General features: G+C 32.8%; 1 protein-coding gene across 2 annotated transcripts in view; it reads right to left on the bottom strand.

The window, feature by feature from the left end:
- Positions 1-23,721, bottom strand: part of LOC145259114 (phosphatidylinositol-3,5-bisphosphate 3-phosphatase MTMR6-like) — a 126,681-nt gene that overhangs the window by 2,666 nt on the left and 100,294 nt on the right. For both annotated transcript variants that reach the window (XM_080116782.1, XM_080116781.1), the window contains exons 8-13: positions 20,118-20,227; positions 17,224-17,346; positions 14,726-14,979; positions 12,524-12,664; positions 11,463-11,589; positions 8,361-8,792 (exon numbers count right to left, since the gene is read on the bottom strand). In XM_080116782.1, coding sequence (XP_079972908.1) covers positions 8,361-8,792; positions 11,463-11,589; positions 12,524-12,664; positions 14,726-14,979; positions 17,224-17,346; positions 20,118-20,227 — 1,187 coding nt within the window. The remainder of the gene's footprint in view (positions 1-8,360; positions 8,793-11,462; positions 11,590-12,523; positions 12,665-14,725; positions 14,980-17,223; positions 17,347-20,117; positions 20,228-23,721) is intronic.

Genomic DNA, 23,721 nt, shown 5'->3' with positions numbered 1-23,721 from the left:
AAAACAGGACCATTGCCAGCGCCCTCAAAATGCATCGCTGGATTGCTACGAATAACAGGGAGGTGCCCAGGGAGATGAAAACGATGTGATTTCAAGTGAGGGCCACATCATGCCACCTCGCATCTTCGAAGTCGGCTTGAAAGTCAACACCAATGTGTATCTGGATGTGCTGAAGAGTGTGGTGATCCCCTGGTGCAATTAGATGGCTGCCGACAGACCCTGAGTGTGGCAGCAGGACTCAGCACCAGCCAACAAGTCCAAAGAAATCCTGGCTTGGCTTCAGAAGGAGTGCTACGGCTTTGTACCCTTCTCTCACTGACCCCCACTCCTTCCCCAACCTGAACCCGCTGGACTACTTCGTTTGGTCATACATCGAGAACATCACCAACATGATCTCACACAACATAAAAACCAGCCTGATTGCCATCATCCGCCAAGGTCTTGTGGAAAAGGCATGCTCCCAGTTCAGGACCCATATCGAGGTGGTGATTGAGGCTGAAGGTAGCTACATTGAATAGATGTTAGCTCTACTACATAATCAAGTTACCGGAATTGATTTTTTCAATAAAAGTTTTAAAATGAAGCTGTAGTGTTGTTTTCTTTAGGGCGATATTTCTATCGTTCCACCCTGTAGTATAGCTCTTACTCTCTATATACAATTAATACTTTTATGTGTAAGTTTCACGTTTTTTTAAATTTTTATTTTATGCTTGTTAGTATGGAATTTTGTAACCATATCACTAGTTAAACAATTCTAACTCCAGATCCGTGTATTATAAATCCTGGTCTCGTAACTATTCAGCCAATGCTATGTATGCTTTCAACATAACCACAAGTGCTCTAAAGAATGATGCAATATGGCTAATTTATTAATCATCAATTTATTATCTCTTGAAAGAGCTATATATATATATATATATATATATATATATATATATATATATAAAGGATGGGACGATTCCAATATTTTTTCTGATTCTGATCCAATTACCAATTCCGTATTAAATTCCTGATTCCGATACAATAACCGATTCCGGTTCCAATTCTTTATAAATCTCTAAATATTTAACTATAAAGTTGTTATTTTTTACGATTACTGTAAAAACACACGTTAGATGTGCAGATATTTTCTCAAACGTAAGAATACACTGGTGAGGGATGATACATCGATTTAGTTTAAAATCAATAAATATTCATTATTTTAGCATTACTATCAGCAGTAGAATATTTTTCTTTATAGAAAATCAAATAAAAAAGCCAATTAAAAGAATCGTTTTGGCATCAGAAAATAGGCACAAATTTTTTCCGATTCCACAAAAAGTTCCAAATTTTTCGATTCCCGATTCTGATTAATCGTCCCAACACTAATATATATATATATATCATTCAAATACTTGGCAGTTTTAGTAATTTAGAACTGCCTTAAAGCTTTTTGACCAAATCTCAAACAATTATTACAGTTTATAAGATCACCTTCTCAGCTATATTGTGAAAATTTTTTTTCAATTTTCGTTCAGTAAAACAAAAGTTATGATGAATTTACTGGTGTTCAAAATCGTAAAAATATGTAAGGAGGTAAGCAACGTTTTTTTATGACTGGTTTCCATAGTAACCGCGTTGCTACTAATTCACTGCTCTCGCGAAAAAAGAAGTAACAGGCGGAACAGAGAGAATGAAAGCAGACGAGTGCCATACATTGTTATTACGTATGTGTATGTTATGATTATGAGGGCAAAAAAAAATAAGACTGAAATTAAACAAAAACAAGTGAATTTATTGGAAGCCTGGAAAAATCATGGATTACAATAGAAAAATGCGAGCATGAAAAGTAATATGGTTAAGCTTAAACATGGAAAAGAAAAGGACTAGTAGTTAAAACTACATATATACACACACACACACATACGTATATGCGTGTGTGTATATATATATATATATAACTGGCTGACCGAAACATCCTCATGAATGTGTAACAACATATAAATGGTTATATAAAACAAATAAAAAGTGTATGTATATATATATATATATATATATATAATTCAATAGAAAAATAGCTTAACCATATTACTTTTCATTCCATGAACAAAGCTTCTATCAAAATGTAGATTCCATGAACAAAGCTCCTTTTTTAGAACTGCACGCCTGTGGAACTCTGTTCCGTCTGCCTGCTTCCCTCCTGACTACAACTTGGATGTCTTCAAGTCCAACGTAAACAAATTCCTGATGAACCGCCCCCTTAAGTAGACACTTTAAATATCCACACTAACGTACTGTACTTACAATAACCCTTATCCCTGAGTGGCTTCCGGGCCTTGATAAGTGGTGACCACCTTGTAAAAAAAAAATTTTTTTAAATACTAAAACTGTTGATCCTGCTTGTTTGTTTTTTGTCCCCATACACACTCAATGACATTATCATTTTGGTCTGTCATTGAGTAAAATAGAGTTTGTTTTTTTGTCTAACCAGCATATCAACCCTTTTTTAATCATTTAATGCTGTGTATAAGATTTAATTTTTAGATACTTTCGGAGTTGATTTTTGCTGGATATATTCGGGCAATGTTTAGGTATAGTTTGTTATTTTATGGTATTTTTGCTCTTTTGAGGAAATTTAGAATATGGTTTTAGGGTTTTCTTTTTTCGAAGAGTTCTTTTAGGTTTATGGCCTTGTAGTAGTGTTGGCAAATTTGTGTGAGGTCATCGCAGTCAAGTAAAAAGGTTTGTGACGTGGTATACATTTGGGGAGTTCTTCACTTTTTAATATGTGGGAGTGAATTATGTATGCGTGTCCTATCCGGATACATGATAAAACTACTACTTCTTTACATGATTTTCTGGGATTTAGTAGGATTTTTTAAGTACAGGCATAATTTGGAAAAGTTTGTTGTTTTGTCAATTGTTCCAGTTTTTTTTACTATTTCTTTGTAATAAAATTGTTTATTGAAGGTTTGTAATCCATATATGGGACGTTTATGTTGCTTATTTAGAGTTTAAGGGAATTTTTGGCCGCCATGTCAGCTTTTATATTGACACGGAAACTGTAGTGACTAGGAATCCAACAGAAAAAAGTTTGTGTTTTGTGTTGTATGATAGAACTAGCGGGGGTACCCGGCATTGCCCGGGTGTTTGGAGGTGTGTGTGCTGTTAAATAAAAAAGAAACCGGGGAGTGGGGGGGGGGTTAAGATCGAACCCAAAGCCCTTAGAAAATAAAATCGGCCAGCCAGAATGAGTTACTGAAAAATGTTTGAATTTATTCAAGTAAGAACCAAATTGACAGGTGCGTGCACGGAAGTGACGACGACATAAGCAATAGTTATTCAGCAAATGAGGTCAATGACCAGGTTTGTTTGTTATAAGCGAAGTAAAAAGAAAAAACATAAAAACGAACGTTAAAACTTCAGCGGGGGTGGGGTGGGGGGGGTAATCAAAACACCGAAAAAAACACAAAAAAAAAAATAACGTAAGACAAACGAACGATGTTAAATGTAAAAATCGAAAAAACAACAAAAAAAAAAAAACAGAAAAACGAACACGTGAAAAATGGCTTAAATAAGCCTGTTTCAATATTAAAATTTAAAAAATCGGTGGGTACCCGGGGGGTGGATAAGCGAAGTAAAAAAAAAAAACCCAGAAAACCGAACGTTACGTGAAAAATGGCTTAAATAACACTGGTTCAATATTTAAATTTAAAAAATCGAAATAAAAAAAGAAAAGACATCTCACACCACGATTCGAACCCAAAACGTTTAGATAACGAACCAACGCGCTAACCAACTGAGCTAACGCGACGTACATGAAATTTAGTCAGTTCTCCAAGTACCTAAAATAAATCAGGTCATGATGTCATGCGTAGAACCAGTCGTCGTCACAAGAGGACAGTTTTTGTTCCTTTTAGGTTGAGGGTAAGGTCATTATGCATTTTCCTATGATTACAAAAATGGACGACACATTTAGTTTTGGTTGGTGAAAATTTAAAGCCATTTTCTGTGGTCCATTGTGTTAGTTTGTTTATGTACATATGTAGTTAGCATTCTGAGATATGAATATCTTTTGATCTATGGCAGATTACAAGGTCATCCACATATAAGGAGCCATTTATCTCATTGTTTCGGCAATTTACAATATTATTGACTTTTTTATAGAAGAGCATGACTAATAAAATACATCCTTCTTCCTGTGTTTTTGTGTCTGATAGAGTTGGTCCGATTCTTACTTTAAAACTTCTATGAGATAGAAAATTTTTATCAGGATGAGTAGTCTGCCCTTTAATTCAAGATTGTATGTCTTTTATTATACCCTATCGTCATGTAAGCCTTTTCTAAATAAAAAAAAGATAGCTATTGCATGTTCTTTTTAATGAAAGCTTCTTTGATAAACGTCTCCAATTGGACTATGTTGTTCATTGTTCCTCTTTTGTTTCTAAAACCATTTTGTATGTTGGCAACTGAGCCGTTAGTTTCCAGATACCAATTCAGTCATTTATTTATCATTCTTTCAAATGTTTTGCGGAAACAACTTGTCTATGTAATTCTTCTGAAATTTTGTGGATCTGAATTGTCTTTCTCTGGCTTAAGCATGGGGATCACGATAGCATGTTTCCAGCTATTGGGTAGTTTTCCCTTTTGAACCATATTTTGTTGATGGTGTTTAAATGATGTGTTATTGATTTGGGAGGAAGTTGTTTCAGAAACTCATAATGTATCTCATCCGCCCCAGTAGCTGTATTATGTGCTTCGTTTATGGATTTTAACAGTTCATTTTTAGTAAAAGGTTGGTTGGTTGTTTTACGGCATATCAACCCTTTTCGAGTTATTTAATGCCGAATCTAAAGATTTTGAAGAAGAAAAATTTTTTTAATAAAATACATTTGTTGTTTTCACGTCGGTTTGTATTTAACCCATAGTTGGGACCCTAACAGGTACTACCACTCCGGGTCAGAGTGGACCTGGGAGCAATGGTAATTAAAGGGTGGCTCCACACTCCCCAAAGCCCACAAGCTGGGGCCTCACCACTGGATATAGTTTAAGGTCATATCCAGGACCCCCATTGAGAGACTTTTACCCTCTGCAGGGGGGGGCAGTCGGCGTATTCTAATGCCCCACCGACAGGGCCATTTAGTAAAAGGATAGTTGTATTCTTCTTTGTTGTTGGAGTTGAAATTTAATTTACTTATCTTTTTTCTGCATCTTATTTTGTCTTTTGGAAGGATTGACTGTATGTTTTACTGGAGGAATTGTTTTGAAAAGTTTCAGGGAGAAGATTTGCAATATTTATTTTAATGTTGTTTTGTAGATGATTTAAAGGAGAGGGTGAGTTTTTGCCCAAAATTTTCCTTACCATATTCCACACTTATTTGGGGTTTGCATTCGAGTTTATTTTATTTATAAAATCTTTCCATGATGTCCTTTTTTGCTTCTTTACGAGCTATTGTTCTTTTTTTGCTTAAAAAGATTTAGATTGTACTTCATTGGTTGGGAGTTGAGTTTTCGTAAAGTAGCTTTAGTAGATAAATTGCTTTTTGGCATTCATGATTAAACCAGGGTCTTTGTTGTTTGTTAGTTCTGCTACTTTTAGGTATAAATTCATGTGCAGTGGCTAGTAATGTTTTAGAAAAATATTCCATAGATTTATTTGGATTTCCTCCACTGGGTTTTTGTTGGCATTTTTTTTATATTCTTCCCAATTTGCTTTTTTTTTTATTTTCCATTGGGAGAGATGGTTTTTTGTTTCTTTCAGATTTGTTAAACATCACTGGAAAATGGTTGCTACACCATGAATCTTCTGGAACCTTCCAGTTGTAGTCCATAAAGACAGCGGGGTCACAGAATGATAGATCTAGTGCTGAGTAGGTGCCTGAAGTGGGATGAAGTTATATGTTGGATTTATTGTTTAATATGCACAAGTCATTGTCGTTAATAATTTTTTCAAGATCTTTTCCTTTTTTATTCAAGTATACAGATCCCCATATATCATTGTGACTATTAAAATCACTTAACAGTAAAAAGGGTTGGGTAACTGATTTATTATTTTGTTCAGCTCTGCTTCATTTATTGGATCCTGGGGTGGGATTTAGATAGTGCTGATATTTATAGTTCTGTGTAGTGTGGCTGCTGCAGCAATGGCTTGAATATTAGTTTTTAAATCTATTTTGCTTTGTGGGATATTATTTCTAATAAGTATAGATACTCCTCCAGAGACTCTTTGTTGAGTATTGTGGATGTGATTGAATTGTTTGTAGTCTTTTATATTTATTTTATCTTCAGCTTTTAAAAAAGGTTCCTTGCAGACATATGATGGCTGGTTGATGGTTTGTTATAAAAAGTAATAGGTCATTTATGTTAGGTTTTAGGTTCCATTGGATGATTTTTTTAGTTATGGTTTGATTTTATGTATTTATTTTTAACTTTTGTTAGTTGTTGGTGTCTGATCTTCAATCTTCCGTGTCCATTACCTCAAATCTGTTTTTGGATTGAGTCTCTTGATCTGAAAGTTGAATCTGGTCTGTTTATTTCGGTTTTAACTTCTTTGTTGGTTGGTGGTTTGTTTCCTTTTCCTTCGTGGGCGCTTTTTGGTGTCTGTTTTTTTTTCCCCCCCCGGTGATAGGGGTTGTATCTATGAGTATTGTAGCACTTTGGGATTTTGTGGGTCTTTTGAATTGAGTTTTGGTTTGGGAGTTTTGTTCAGTTTTGAAATCTTTATTTTCAATGTTGATTTGTTTTATAGTTTTTTTTAAAAATCTTCCATTAGTTCCCTTATTTCATTAAGTAATTTCATAATATTTTGATGTTTGATGAATTTGCTTTTGTTGTTTGCTTATTTGGTTTGGTGGTATGTTCCGTGTTTTTTTTTGTTATTTCAGAGTATCTTGTATTTTCGGCTAGGTTACAAGCTTCTATATTTTTGGTATATTTTATTTTAGTATTTTCTTTTTCTTTCTTCCATTCGTTGCATTCTTTTGAGTTTGCACTATGCCCTTTTTGGCAGTTAGTACATTTTGGCTCTTTTTGGAAATCCGTATGGATCTCATTTTCTCCATACCTCATACATACTGCAGAGCATGTGCACCAGTCTTGATGGTTTCTGTACCTTTGGCAGTTATAGCGTATGAGGGGGTTTGGGATGTATGGCTTGGTGTTTATTTATTCATAATCTTTTTTGGTGTTACTTGGGATTTGATGGGTGTTAAAAGTCAGGATGTAGGAGTTTGTAAGTATTTTGATTTCTCAAGTTAATTTTGATTTCTTCCAAGGAGTACAGGGATAATTTTGAACTCCCGATCACTCCTTTATTGGTATTCAGCATTTTTTGGGTATATACTTTTACTCTTTGGTTGTTAAAAAGTCTCGATTTGAAGATTTCTATGATATGTTTTTGGCTTTCTACTTCCACTAGTAGTGTGCCACTAATTAGTTTCTTGGCCATTTTTTAGGTTTTATGTTTGAAAAAATTTTCTCTATTTTGAAGGGAGACACTTTTATTATCAGTTCTGCTTCGATTGCTTCTATAATTATAAAATAAGATTTTGATATAGATTTCACTTTTGGGATTCTGTTTCTGAACTAGATTTATCTGAAGCTTCACAGTGGTTTCTTTTTTGAAGCTTTATATTTGACATCTGTATCTTTTGGATTTTTCATTTTTCCTGCTCTCCACCCGCCTCGGAGCCCTATGTGGAAAATGTTGGGGGGAGAACCTATTCACCCCAACGCAACAAGGATACAGGAGAAGTATACTCATCTTGCTGATGGATTCAAGCACTCATGTTTCCTTCTTTTCTTATATTCCTAGAAAAGATGTTAGTTTTCCAGCCATGTTTTATCCATTCTTCAGCAAGTTGATTGACCCTTTAGCCACCGCTTACTAAATCAGTTTATTGTCTAATATGGGAAGCACGAGCGTATTTTCTTGTGTTTGTCTGATTTAGTGCTAGCCATGACCAACCGATTAATTTGATCGGGTCTATCCAACCGTCTGTCTTAGCCCAAGTAAGGGCCAAAGTAACATGTTGCATCTGCTCAATCACCAGGATCCTGTCCTTAAGCATTACGGGTTGCCACCCATGGTTAAAGGTGGCCCCATTGAGAGACTTTTACTCTCTGCAGGGAGGCAGTCGGTTTATTCTAATGCTCGACTGACAGGGCAATACAATAGAGAGAAATAACTGAGCAGAGTAGATGATGTCATTGATGAAACTAGAGAGATGGGGAGGGGCTTCATGGCATTTTATCTAGATGAGCCAAGGATGGGTTTATAACTATTGATAGCTAGATTTTTTTTTTAATTTTAACTAAAATGAACTGAAGCTCAGATTTAAAAAAAAAAAACAAAAAAAAAAAACAATAACATGTACACTTACCCTTTTGGAGAAATGTTCGAAGGAATAGGTGCAACTACAGTTCTGCACATTCCGTAAAGGTTTCCAATCAACAGCAACAGATGAAAGTTCAGTTTGAAATTGAGCCCTCGTCAAAGGCTCCGAATTACCAAGAACACCAGTCAAGGAAATTGTACTAGAACCCAAACCATCTTCGATGCCAGAACGAGACAGCTGAGAGCTAGATTCATCAAAACCGGATTCTGTATCGCTCTTTGCAGCTGTGTGGTTGTTGTCAGAATCAAAAGACTTGGTCAGCGGTAGACTGGTGCTTGTTAGCCTATCGCCACATGTTTCCTCGTTAGGTTCTGCGAGTAAAACACCATCCAACGAATCCATAGATAGGAAACCTTGCAGTTTACGTTGAATAACATCCTCGGAAATACCCATACGTTTGCACAAGTCGTTGATACGCTGAAAATGAAAACGGAAACAAAAGTCTTTAAATTGGATGTGATAGATTTGAAAATCTATAAATCAATCAAGATAACATAGTTTAAATGAATTTCTGTGTGATACTATACACTAAAATCTTTTAATGAGTTTTGGAATCCACTCTATGTTATACTTATTGGCGCAACAAGGATTCTCAACCAAATGCTGACCAATAGCAGAGTCCAAAGTTGCAGAGTAAATGAGACACAAAGCCTACCCTTCCCTTGAAATCTGTCTATCGCTATCCGAAAACCTTCTTTGTGCTGGCAAAAGGAATCGATAAAATTGTTAAATTTCTTTGGGGAACTTTAACCCCCCCCTCCTTTCCGTTTTTTATTTTAATTGTCTTTTGGCACCTAATTAAATAAAAAAATTTAAAAAATCATACAGTGCTCTTTATTTTCACCAATAATATTATTTTTTTATTGTATGCAATCGATTTTCTCCCGATCAGATGATAGCCGAAAAAGTTTGAGAAAGATATTTAAATATTTTTATGAATTTTGTATCTCTCAACAAAACAAAGGCGGAAAAGAAAGTGAAAGAAAATCTGACGTCTTACTGCTACTCCATGACGCGACCGGAAGTTTGAAACGTTAAAATTAGGCAAAGTCAATCCAACCGATATGATGACTTACAAAAATGGCTTGCAAAATATCGTCCCCTCCTTGAGGAAAACTGCCCAGTTTGCTTTTGGCCAATTTTTCGAATTTGTTGTCCGAAGGGTTGAACTTCAAAACGATAGTGATCTTGTGAAAATCTGTCACCTCAGTCGAAAGTTTTAGGCAGATATACAAACATACATGCATACATACATTTAAACAGACAGGTGAGATTTATATTATAGACTAGCAGGGGGGTACCCGGCGTTGCCCGAGTGTTTGGAGGGGGTGGGGGGGGTGTTAATGAAAACCTAAGAATAAGTGAAGTAAAAAAAGAAAACAGAAAAACGAACGTTGGGGAGGGGGGGGGGTAATCAAAACATAAAAAAAAAAAAAAAAACACAAAAAAAAACTAACGTAAGGCAAACGAACGATGTTAAATGTAAAAATCGAAAAAAACAAAAAAGAAAACAGAAAAACGAACGTTAAAACTACCCCCCCCCAAAAAAAAAACACATGAAAAATGGCTTAAATAAGCCTGTTTCGATACTTTTTGGGTGTGTGTGGTCGGTCGGAGGTGGGGGGTGTTAATGAAAACCTAAGAATAAGCGAAGTAAAAAAAAATCCAGAAAAATGAATGTTACGTGAAAAATGGCTTAAATAACACTGCTTCAATATTAAAATTTAAAAAAATTGAAAAAAAAAAAAATCTCACACTACGATTCAAACCCAAAACGTTTAGATAATGAACCAACGCTCTAACCAACTGAGCTAACACGACGTATATGAAATTTAGTCAGTTCTTCAAATATTTAAACTAAATCAGGTCATGACGTCATCTGACGCATGCGTAGAACCGATCTCGTCATGAGAGGACGGTTTTTGTTGTCCCCCCCCTGTAGAAAATTGTTGATTTCAGGGTGAAAAAATTAACGTTTTTGGCCAATTTTTCGATATTTTTCGGGCGAAGGATGGAGCTTCAATATGATACCAAGTTTGTCAATTTTTGCTCTGTCTGTCGAAAGTTTTTAGCAGACACACAAACACACATTTTCACTTTTATATATATAGATGTTTCATTTCGCTTTAATAAAGTTTAATTCGTTTTTTTTTTCATTATAATAAGGGCAACCTAAAAATTGATATTAATACTCATTGAATCTTTGAATACTCATTGTTCTTATAATGTGAAATTTAAATATTTTCATTGATTTATGAATTTTCTATGAAATTACTTTGTCAAATTACTCAATCTGATTAATAAATGCAATTTTTGTGTTGCCCTAATTATAACGTTTTATGTTTTATAGTTTTTTTGTTAAGCCTTGGTACCTTTTGCCACATTCCTAATTATAATTAAATACTTCATAGATGTATGAAAAAAAAGCGAAAAATGAAATGACACAAAAAGTTTTGTTTTGTTTTCATACAAAAAAAATGAAAATAAATTAGTAAATATTTGGAAAGGAATGAATCCAACCCTGCAAAATTCACCTATAAGTAGGTAAACTTTGAGACGTTACTGAGAAATGGCAGGTAAGATCGATTTTCAAGCAGTAAATAATTCCTCCATTAAACATGAAAATTATTTACAACAAGGCAAATGCCTAGTTGCTTATCTCCTGTTGCTCTATTAGCGCTTTAAATTATGGAAAAAAAAAAAATATCAGTCAACTTCTTTGAGGGAGGTTCCAAAAAGCACAAAAAAGCACAGCTGGCTAGACCTTTGAAAAAAATCCTTTACAAATACAATTGCAGATATCTGGATTCCAGATGGCAATATGGATGAAAAATCAAGGATTTAGTCAAAATTATTGATTGCTGTTACCTCCCTCTGGATTTTGCGAACTCTCTACCAGTAAAATCATAGATTAAAACTCAATAAATCGCTAAAATCAAAAATTTACATTCTTATTTCTAATTATTATTCTACTGGATCATTTTTTGTAATTTTTCGAATTTCGGCATATGTAAGTACCCATCAATGTTTTCACCTGAAATGTGTTTGTTTAAAATTTTCTTTTTAAATAAAAACTGTCAAACTTACCATTTCAAGAAGTCGTATATGGTCTTCAAGGGAACTGCTATGCTCTTTTCCGGAAGCTAAAGTATCCAAGATTTCTTCTCTCGGATGAATCCCAGAATCAAAGCGATTATACATGCCTCTCCAAAATCTGTAATTAAAAATAGTGATTTTTTAAAATTCTATTCATAAACATTTTTTTTTGTAAAATTTTGTTATTTATATTAAGCATATTTTTGGAGGATGGTATCAGGATAGAATAAAAGTGCTAGTTAGTCTCTGTTGTAAATTGTTACGATAACCGGTGTTTGAAGGCAGTGGAGCCATTAGTATGTTCATCTGTCAAAATTTAAGTCAGGCAAAGACTGGTTAACTTCTGATTTTCTGTAGGTTTGCTGACAAATGGAAGTCAAGGTACAAACAATACCTGAATCTAGCTTTATTTACATCTGGATTTTAAAGTATTACATATCATACACTTTTTTATGATGGAAATCGCTCCAAACAGGACATGATGTCATTTGATGTTGCCAAACAACATTCAAAGTTGTGGATTTTGTTTTAAAAAGATTGACTAAACTCTTTGAAAAATTTGCTGAATCTATTTTTTATGATGGAAATCACTTCAGACAGAGCATAATACCACTTGACATAAAGAGCTAAAAAAAATTTTTTAAAATACTATTATAAGATCAAAAGCTTGTCAATGAAATTCAAAATTGTGTATTTTGTTTTAAAAACATTGACTAAACGCTTTGAAAAATTTGCTCAAACAATGAGACGATAAGAGAGAGAGAGATAGTGTGTGAAAGATAAAGGGGGTGATAAAAAAAAGCGAGAGAGAGAGAGAGAGAGAGAGAGAGAGAGAGAGAGAGAGAAACTTAATTTAACCTCAAAATACAAACAATCTTTTGCAAAGAACCTTTGACTGGCATTTCTTTAAAAAAAAAAAAAAAAGTTTCCACTCATGACTGACTCCCCAATTCAAAGAAGAAAGAGAACAAGGAAAAAAACCCCAAAAAAAAAACCACTTTAATACAAAGCAGAAAAAGTTAAAAAAATAAAAACAAAAAAAAATAACAAACCTGAAAACTTGAGGAGATGTGTTGGGAAACAAAAGTCCTGAACGTTTTGTAGCCATGTTTTCCTTGAGATAAATTGGGTTAACAAAATCATTCATATACTTATGGATGTATCCCCAAAGTGAATATGTCCTTTCGGCCAACCTAGAAAAGATGACATACAAAAGTAGGACAGATAAATTTTTTTTAAAAAAGTGTAAAGAAATACCAGTTATTTTAAAAAGTGTATACGAATAAAATTCATTGAATGCAATACAATGCAGAAGTGCAACGGATCGACACAAACTGACTCGAATTACGAAATAACAGTGTAACAAGCAATGCAAATTCACCTTTTATTAATACAAAGGTACTTGTACAGTTTAATCAAGACGTTAAAAAATGAAAATATTGAAAAAAAAAACAGTTTAAATTGTACGTATCCGTTATGGAATGAAGTTCTCCGGAAAAAAAATTCACTTAATTTCATCAAGTATTTTTCTTTTTTTTTTTTACGGCGAAAAAACAATTTGTTATGATACCGAGCAAGAGGTTTGATTTTTAGGAAGAAAAGCTAGTATTAAAGAAGGGGAGGGAGTGTTGGCGCTTTACAAGATGTCTATCTTCAACGCACTGTCATGAAAATGTGTTTTTCCACTGTAAAAGAAACTACTTGATCAAATTAAGTGAAATTATTTTTGGAGATCTTCAGTCCAAAATGGATACATACAATATAATCTTTTTCCGATATTTTCATTTTTTAATGTCTTGATTAAACTGTACAAGTGCCAATACAATATATATATATATATATATATATATATATATATATATATATATATATATATATATATATATAGTGCAAAATTTTGTTGAAAATTCAAAGACTCACGTTTTCTTTTTTATAACATTCGTTTATTTCCTGGATTTTTCCATTACAGCTGTTTCATATAGTATATTTGGGCAGCATTTTCTCGTTTCATTGAAGAGCAGAGATAACTTTTGTTTATCTTACAATCGATTTTTTTTTTTTTTTTGCCATGCTAGTTTCCGAACATGGAGGTCGAGTGTAAAAAGAAATTTGCCATATTCACAAACGTTTTCAGCCTCCATGTTCGGAAACTAATACGTCAAAAGAAAAAATGGATTGTAAGAGAAACAAACAGGAGTTGTCTCTGCTTTTCAATATATATATATATATATATATATATATATATATATATATATATATATATATATATATATATATATATATATTATATTGTTGGGATGATTAATCGGAATTGGAAAAATTGGAACTTTTTTAGGTATCAAAATTCTTTTTGCCTATTTTCCGATGCCAAAAACGATTCCTTTTTAATTATTATTTAAAAAAATTTTTATTTAACTCCACTGCTGATAATAATAAATATTTATTAATTTAAACTTCCAGTAAAACTGAAATCTATAGATCATCCCCTACAAGTGAGTTTTTACAGTAATTGGGACACAATAATACTTTTATAGTTAAATATTTAGAGATTTATAAAGAATCAGAATCTGTAAATGTATCGGAATCTGGAAAAATATTGGAATCATTCCATCACTAATATTTTTTTTTTTTTTCTTGTTTTTGTTGAATCTACATAGCTTATTCCATCCACTGTTACATATGGTTCAGATGGAGAGAGATATTTGGGATTTTGTTATATTTTGTTTTTATCTTTATAGAGAAAACCGAATGATCTGAAGATTCTAGTGGAAACGGAACTGAGGATGAACACAGTTCAGGGATGTTAGAAAAAAATATAAAAAGTTCAGTTTGCGTTAATCTGTTTTTCCAAATAAGGTTTAAAATTCCCGATGCAAGGGAAATAACTCTTACTATTCTTTAACTAACTTTAGTGTGACAATAACTTTATATTTATTTGTATATACAAATAAATACAAGGCCAATGAATGCATAGGAGGAAAGGGTAAGGATGGACGAAGGAAAGAGGGATAAATAAAAACTTGTCCAGAAATAAATTGACTTGAAAGTAAATTTTTAAAACACATGTATCATGTAAAATGGCCATTAAATAGAAGAATGTGAAGATGAAGATGAGGATGAAGATGAGGATGAAGATGATGATGATGAAGATGAAAATGATGACAAAGATGTTATCAGATGATGATGATGAAGAGAAGATGATGTACTCAAAAAAAGATACAAATGTTGCTGTATATTCAGACAATTATACTTACCTGAGGTCCAGCCGATCTTTTTCACAGTTTCCAATAAAAGTGCCAAATTGGCACGAATACACATGGTCATGTAACGTCAACAGAAATCGTTCGTTGAATTGAAACGCACACGGATATTGTTGTGTCATTTGCCACACACAGTCAATGAATTGGGTGAACACGGGGGAGATTTCTTTGGAATCGACGGTGCCAAGCAAACCACAACGGTCAATAAATTTATGCCCAAAGGCTAACCATTCTTTCTCAATGAGATCCTAGAAAAATTAAAAAACAGAAACAAACATATGTCATAACAGCTTCATATAATACAAGCATGGTTACCCAATGTTGTCCAGGAGCACCGACAATAGAAGAGTGTAAAAAGTACGTGGAACATCTTTCTTTTAAAACTTCTCTCGCTCTCTCTCTCTCTCTCTATATATATATATATATATATATATATATAAAGTAATCTCGTCTGTCGGTCTGTGTGCACAACAGTCTCTACCAAACTACTCTATCAATTTTTGATCTACAGACTTGAAACTTGATATATAGGAGGTGTAGACCTGTGGAACAAATTCGATTTATTTTTTAGGCAATAAAAATAGCTGCTACAGGTTTAAAATTAAAAATAAAATTGGAACTAATTATAAAACTCTATGGACCTTGCTTGCTTTCTTGCATCTTCTTTTCAATGATTGGGCAATTCCATCTTTTAAAAAAGGGATGACAGTGAATTTATATGTATATTATATACGTGTTTGGGCCTGGCTCAGAGGCTAAAGAATAAGGATGGAAGTAGTATTTCGATTCTAGCTGATGGCATCCAAGTCATATATATATATATTTTTTTATAGTTTTGATCTTATTATTCGGTTTAATATAATAATCTCAATACTATATATTAGGTACAATATAATAATCAATAGACATTTGTCTCTAATAATAAATATGTAATCTGCATGAATTAAAATATATATTTAAGTGTGTTTTATGCCTGGCAGTCTGCTAATAAATAGGGCTATGACAACAGCATATTCTTATCATTGTTTTGACTCTTGAGTATATATCTGACAGTCAGACACAGTTAATCAACCAAGAACCACATCACTCTATATAAAAGCATATAAGATATCAATGGATACACACTCGAGAGTCAAAACAAAGGAAAGAATATGCTGTTGTCCTAGCCCTACTAATAAATAATAAAAAGACCAAATCCGAAATAAGTCTGTTTCTGCTCACAAAAACTCTCTCCCTCTCATTCCACCCAATTTATCATTATGTGTCTTATGTAGTTTTTGACTTTTAGCCACACACACACACACAATCCCTGGAAAACCAAGCTGCAGCAAATACAAATATAAATTTAACATATAGTCGAATGAAATGCAAATATATGCAGAAAAATCGAAAGCAAGAGAAGAAAAAGGAAAAGACACGTGATGATTTGAAAGGCACACTCGACAAGCACGCAGGACTTCTTTGTCCTGCTACTCCTTTGGAAGTGAGCTGACCAATCTTTGAGTCCCAAAAAGATTTACGGCAACACTCTAGCTCATTATAATTCAAACACGCGCCTGTTTCTACATACAACGTTCGGGTCCATATTCTAAAAGTAATAACGTTTCAGTGGAACGTCACAACGACAAGTTGAACATCAAAAAACAATATTGTTTTTGCACCAACCTAATATTTTGATATTTCATATGATCCAGGAATCAGCAATTTTCCCCCCTTTGTCAGAAACATAGATCATAGAATGTGCAGACAAAAGGACAAAAAATAATTGAAGCGATAGTTACGAGACTCCTGAAAGTAAACCCGATGTCCACTTTCTATTCTCAGAAAATATTAGGTCCAACAGAATAATGAAAGTAATGTTATTTATGTTTTTTTCTTATTGCCTTATAGGAATAACATAGGTGCTTCTCCATTATAAAAGTAAAATTCGAAAATCGAAATGTTAAATTTGAAGTAAAACCAATGGTATCTAGCTGTCATGTCGCAGTAATGAAAATATCCAAAAATTATGGAAAACAATGCGATTGAAGATTAATTATTAATGAAGACAGTTAGCAAAAAAACTGAGTTTAGCTAAATTGATTCAAGGTTTCAGAAAATAATTACCTCCCTTGTTAGGAGTCGAACTCTCCGGTTTCTTTTTTTAGCAAAACTCAATCTAACTCTTCGAAAACTGTTTTCATTAATAATTAATTTTCTACCTCATCTTTTTTCTAAATTTTTAGATATGTTCATTAAGGTGATATGACAATTAAGTAGATGCGACCATGAATGCGATCAATGGACTACAAGTGTTTGCATATGCAAATTAGTTGCCCACACAGATGAATTTGTCCCAACTATAAAAATCCCATAATTCTGAGCACAAGTTTTAGCTAACAGTCACCTGACATGCAAATTATTTGATACACTAACAAGCCATCAAATTTTTTGTCACAAAAACAAAAAAAAAAGAAAGTAACGATTTGTAGTTAGCTGGAGAATATACTCACCTGAAATCCTTTTAACGTTCTATAATAGGGGTCTAACATAATACCAGCCAAAGAACAGGTTTGAGCAGTACGGTCCCAACCATCTGAACAATGAACAAGGACACTTACTCCCTCTGACACAGCCTTTAAAAGAAAAGGGAAATATATAATCACTTACTTTCATTAATGGATACAAAATGTATTTGAATAAAAAAAAAAATATATATAATTTTATATTGACCCATGGCATAGTGGATAAAGTACTTGGTAGATCTATATATCTATAAAAGTGAGAATGTGTGCATGTGTAAGGGCACTTCTCAACCTACATACTCAAGTTTATGTTGACCCATGGCATAGTGGATAAAGTACTTGGTTAATCTATATATTTATTAAAGTGAGAATGTGTGTGTGTGTGTGTGTGTGTGGGCACTTCTCAACCTATATACTCAAGTTTATGTTGACCCATGGCATAATGGATAAAGTACTTAGTTATCTATTAAAGTGAGAATGTGTGTGTATGTGAGGGCACTTCTCAACCTATATACTCAAGTTTATATTGACCCATGGCATAGTGAATAAAGTACTTGGTTAATCTATATATCTATAAAAGTGAAAATGTGTGTGTGTGTGTGTGAGGGCACTTCTCAACCTATATTCTCAAGTTTATATTGACCCATGGCATAGTGGATAAAGTACTTGGTTAATCTATATATCTATAAAAGTGAAAATGTGTTTGCATGTGAGGGCACTTCTCAACTTATATACTCAATGGATTTTTGATCTACAGGCTTGAAATTTGGTATATAGGATATCCAGATATGTGGAAAACTTTTGAATCGGTTTTTATCTGAAAAAAAAAAAAAAAAAAAAAAAAAAAAAAAAAAAATGGGTTGCTAAGGAGACAAAATTAAAAAATTGTTATGTGAGGGTCGGCAGATTTTTATCTGTTTGCTTACTGTTTCACGAATGTGCAACCGTGAAATGACAGATTCATTATGTTAAAAATAAGTAGGTTTAAAAAGACTTTCTAAAGTTCCTGTCAAGCTGGCCTAATGGTTATCACTATCTTTTGGTTTTGATTTCGATCTTAGCCCAAGTATTTTTTTTTTGCATTTGCATACAAAAAAGTGGACTGTTTAGAAAAAACATAATACTCGCATGCACATGAATGAATTAAAATATAATATTTATGCATATTTTATGACTAGGGCTTTGACAACAGAATGTTGTTTTCATTATTTTGACTCTCAAGTATATATTCGACACAGTTAATCAACAGAGAACCACATTACTCTAAATAAAAGCATATAAGATATCAATGGATACACACTCGAGAGTCAAAACAATGAAAAGAATATGCTGTTGTCATAGCGCTATTTATGACCAGGTAATGCCGGGCAGCCTGCTAGTTCAGTTATAAAATTACACTCTTCTGAAGGTTGAGAGTTCAATCCTCAGTGTGGGTGACACTCAAAAATATAACTGCAGTTTATTTAAAACTTCTACCCAGTTGTGGTTGACGAAAGGATTTGAGAGGATCTTTTTTTTTTTTTTAACTCCAAACACTGCATATTGCCACTGGAACATAAAAGGTCACCATGTGGGGTCATGCCTACAAAGGCACTATGTAGATTGAGTAGCGAGATAGCTGTTTACATTACATTTAAACTTCTGCACATTAGTACAGTTAGGGAAACAAGAAAGAGGGAGGGAATTCCAAAGATTAATAGTTCGATGGAATAAAATATTAGAATATAAAAGTTTTCAACAGTCTAGAGATCTCTACACTGAAGGGGTGGAATTTTGCTGCTTGTCGGGTTAGTCAGGAGTATTTACATCGAGGCGACACAAGGGCTATGAGTTCATAAGGGTAAATTCCATTAAAGTACTTGTAAAATAGGTACAGGGATGCGACGTTGCGGTGATGGGACAGAGGTTGGAGCTTGGCCGATAGTATGGGACCTATTAGATTTGAGACTCCTTTTTAGACCATGCCTAAGAAAAAGAGACTAGTGGCAGATGCATTAACTCAGATGTGGTAACAATAATCAATATATGGGCAAACAATGGCTTTGCAGAACTATAGAATAATGTGAGGTGAGAGTAGTTTTCTAACTTGGTAGAAGGAGCCCACCTTCTTGGCAATGTTTTCCATATGTTTCTCACTTGTTCAAAGCCTGCATTTTTAATTATACACTACGAATATTGGCTTTTGGATGAATAGCACATAAGATGGCAAATTTTCTAATTTCTAACAAATTTTGAACAGTCGTAATTCAATGACTAATCATACTCACAAAATTTGGTATGATTGTTTATGTTTTACAAATACAACATAATCACATTGACACACCGGTTCCGGTTAGATCACTAAGTTAAGCAACATTGAGCCTGTCAGTATTAAAATGAGTGATCATTTGGGAACTCCAGGTGCTGTATGTGCTCTCCGCTTATCTTGACATTGTTTCCAATCGTCCTGGACTTCTCCTTGCCACTGAACTTAAACAGTGTTGATTCAGGAAGGGTGTGGTTGGGATTGTGTAACCTTGCCTCATGATTACACACTCAACTACTCTTACAGAAATGTATCCATTGTCTTTTGAGACTGAACGGAGGCAATGATATGTGCCCACATTAAATGGTTGAAAATTTTGATTTGGGATATATATATATATATATATATATATATATATATATATACATATACATAGATACATACATATACATAGATACATACATATAAATTTATACATACATATACATTTATACATACATATACATACATATATATATATATACATACATATACATAGATACATACATATACATTTATACATACATATACATTTATATATATATACATATATATATATATATACATACATATATATATATATTTTTTTATCACATACCTTAGCAATAAAAGCAGAGGTTTCCATGACAGCACGAACATGTTTTAACCAGCCACTGTTCTCCAGACCTGATAGGAATGCCGACATGGAGGGATTCTTCAACTCACATACTGAAATGTGTTTTTAAAAGAAAAATTTTTTTAAATAATACATTCATAAGAAAATAATGTCAGCTTTTGTATTATTCTCATTTTTCAGTCAATTTTGAAAAGAAAAAATTTTCTTGATATTTATATTAGACTAGTAATGCCCGAGTTCGGGTTATGCCTAGAGTCATAAAAATATCTATTATATTAAAGGCAAAATGTGTGTATGCATGCTTGCATGTCTCACAAAAACTTTTGACAGATGCGTTGGTATCGTTTTAAACCTCGATTTTTCGGACGACAAATAGAAAAAAATTGGCCAAAAATATTAATTCCTTCACCCTCAACTGGGCCGTTTTTTTACAAGATGGCGTCGCTTTTTTTCATCAACATTTTCATAAGTCATCGTCTCCTCTGATTGACTACCCTTAATTCCAATGCTCGCGACTTCCGGTTTCACGATGGATGCATCAGCTAAGGCGTTAGTTTTTTTTTTTCACCTTTTCCTCCTTCACGTTACGGGTTTTTTAAAACGCCTCTCTCCACTCGAGGTGTCTACCGGGGTTCCTTACTACATCACCTCTCCACACCTGGCCAACGCCAGGTACCTCTGCTAGAATATACATAAAAGGTTAAAAATTGTGTGTAATATTAAAACTTTTCAGTCAGTGTACTTTTTAACTTCCGGCATGGCTGCTACCGGAAACGGTGACAAGGCAAATCAGTTCCTTCACTTTTATTCTTCTTCAGTATTTCTATTATAAAACGATTTATTGAAATAAAATAGAAGAAAAGGGACATTATTGAAACATATACAATAAAAATTGACAAAATTGTACAGGCAAAAATTAACACAATTAGTCTTTATTTGCACTTTTAATAACAAAATTAAAAAAAATAAAAATTGTTATTTTATTAAAAATTTAATAAGAAATATATGTTTATTAAATTATAAAAATAAAAGTATTTTTTTTAATTTTAAAAACAAGTTTTTATTGATTGAATTTTAAAAATAAGTTTTTTATTTGAATTTATATAATAAATATATATTTATGAAAGTATAAAAATAAAATTATTGAAATCAAAAGAACAAATAAAATTATTGAAATCAAAATAGCAAATAAAATTACTGAAATCAAAATAACAAAATTAAATTATTGAAATCAAAATAACAAAATTAAATTATTGAAATCAAAATAACAAAATTAAATTATTGAAATCAAAATAACAAAATTAAATTATTGAAATCAAAATAACAAATAAAATTATTGAAATCAAAATAACAAATGAAATTATTGAAATCAAAATAACAAATAAAATTATTGAAATCAAAATAACAAATAAAATTATTGAAATCAAAATAACAAATGAAATTATTGAAATCAAAATAACAAATAAAATTATTGAAATCAAAATAACAAATGAAATTATTGAAATCAAAATAACAAATAAAATTATTGAAATCAAAATAACAAATGAAATTATTGAAATCAAAATAACAAATAAAGTTATTGAAATCAAAATAACAAATGAAATTATTGAAATCAAAATAACAAAATTTTAAACATCATATAAAAAACACATCCAATACATAATATTACAAAAATAGTTTTAAAAGATTTTAAAAAGTGTTTTCAATAATTCTTTAAAAAAAAAAAAAAAAAAAAAAAAGGAGCAAAAAAGTGTTTTAATAATTCTTAAAAAATAAAGCTAATTTCAATAATTCTTAATTAAAATAAGACCCCCAAAAAACAACTTTTCAATGATTATTAAATAAAGAGGGCATGCACAGAGGAGATACATGAGAAAAAGACTAAGGTGTAAGAGAAAATAATAGCGAAGGAACTGATTTGGCTTGTCACCGCCTCTGGTAGCATGATGAGAAAAGTTAGGAAGTATGTTAGCTGACTATAACCAACTTCACTATCTCTTTTTCCCCCTGTTTTTCAAGACAACATTGTGAATGACTGAAAAATCAACACCTCCTTTCCAAAGTAATACATAATAATGCTGATAAACCAACCCCCACCCACTTGATGAAACCTGGCCTTGTTGACATCCAAGGAATGAATAATTGAACATAGAAACCTATACTTAATTTCAAATTGATAGGGATAGGCTACTGTCCAAATTATTAATAATCAATATTACATATAAAACAACTGTCCTTTAGTGAACAAATAATTGACAATTAAATATAAAAATTTTGGAATTAAAACAATTTTTTAAAATTTAATTTTAAAATAATAAATAATAATTTTAATTTTTAAAAATTGGTAATTGTGTAATTGGATATCAAAAATGCATTTTAAGTAAAAACACTATTAAATAAATTACATGCCATGTTAAAATTAAAAAAATTACGAAAAATAATAGTGTAGAAAAATATAATTAAAAAAAAAATTCATTGAATAATGCAGTTTTGTTGAATTAGTCTATTGAGACCAATTCTGTATCATCTTTGTATTCAGCTAATTTTCACTATTATAAATTAAAAAATGGCAGATCGATAATACAATAACAATGTTCTTAGTTTTTTTTTTCTAGAAGATATTCTGCTTGATCATTTATTGTAATTTTTACTAATTTCAATATAACATAATTACAGGGTGGAACGATAACATTGTCACCCTAGAAAAGACAACATGATTCCATTTCCGTTTGATGAAAACCGGTTTTCTTTTTTTGTTACAGACCATCTATTAGTTGGCCACTTGTGTACAAATCGCAAGAACGATAGGAGCCTTCTATCATGTCTGAAAGCGGCACAATGTTCAATGAGTGAGATCAGAGATGCGCTGCTGTACAACTCATGCTCTCTACTGATCCAAGTTATGACAACAGGACCATTGCCAGCACCCTCAAAATGCAAATCTGGACAGTTGAGAGCACAGTTCAACGCATCAGACGACCCACGGTTATGGTCTTTAATGTGGCTTTGAAGTCGGCTTGAAAGTTAATACCAAAGTGTACCTGGATTTGCTGAAAAGTATGGTGATCTCCTGGCGCAATCAGATGGCTGCTCGCAGACCGTGAGTGTGGCAGCAGGACACAGCACTAGCCCATAAGTCCAAAGAGACCCAGGCTTGGTGTCAGAAGGAGTGCTATGACTTTATACTCTTCTCTCACGGCCCCACCTACTCCCCCCGACCTGAACCCGCTGGACTACTTCGTTTGGTCATACGTCAAGAACATCACCAACATGACCTCCCACAACACTACAGCCAGTCTGATCACTGCCATCCGCCGAGTATTTGCCAAGCTCACTTTTGTGGAAAAGGCATGCTCCCAGTTCCAGACCTGTATCGAAGCAGTGATTGAGGCTGAAGGCGGCTACATTGAATAGATATCAGCCCTATTAGATAATCAAGTTACTTGAATTGATTTTTTTCAATAAAAGTTTTAAAATAAAGCTGTAGTGTTGTTTTCTTTAGGACGACAATTTTATTGTTCCACGCTGTTCATTGTTTTGACTTGCATTTTGTAAAACTTTTTAGATATCCAATTATAATACGCAA

Source organism: Euprymna scolopes, chromosome 34 (assembly GCF_053919585.1).
Source record: "Euprymna scolopes isolate OS-2025 chromosome 34, ASM5391958v1, whole genome shotgun sequence".
NCBI lineage: Eukaryota > Metazoa > Mollusca > Cephalopoda > Sepiida > Sepiolidae > Euprymna > Euprymna scolopes.
The sequence above is the reverse complement of the archived record's forward strand: the minus strand, read 5'-3'. Positions and strand labels throughout refer to the sequence as shown.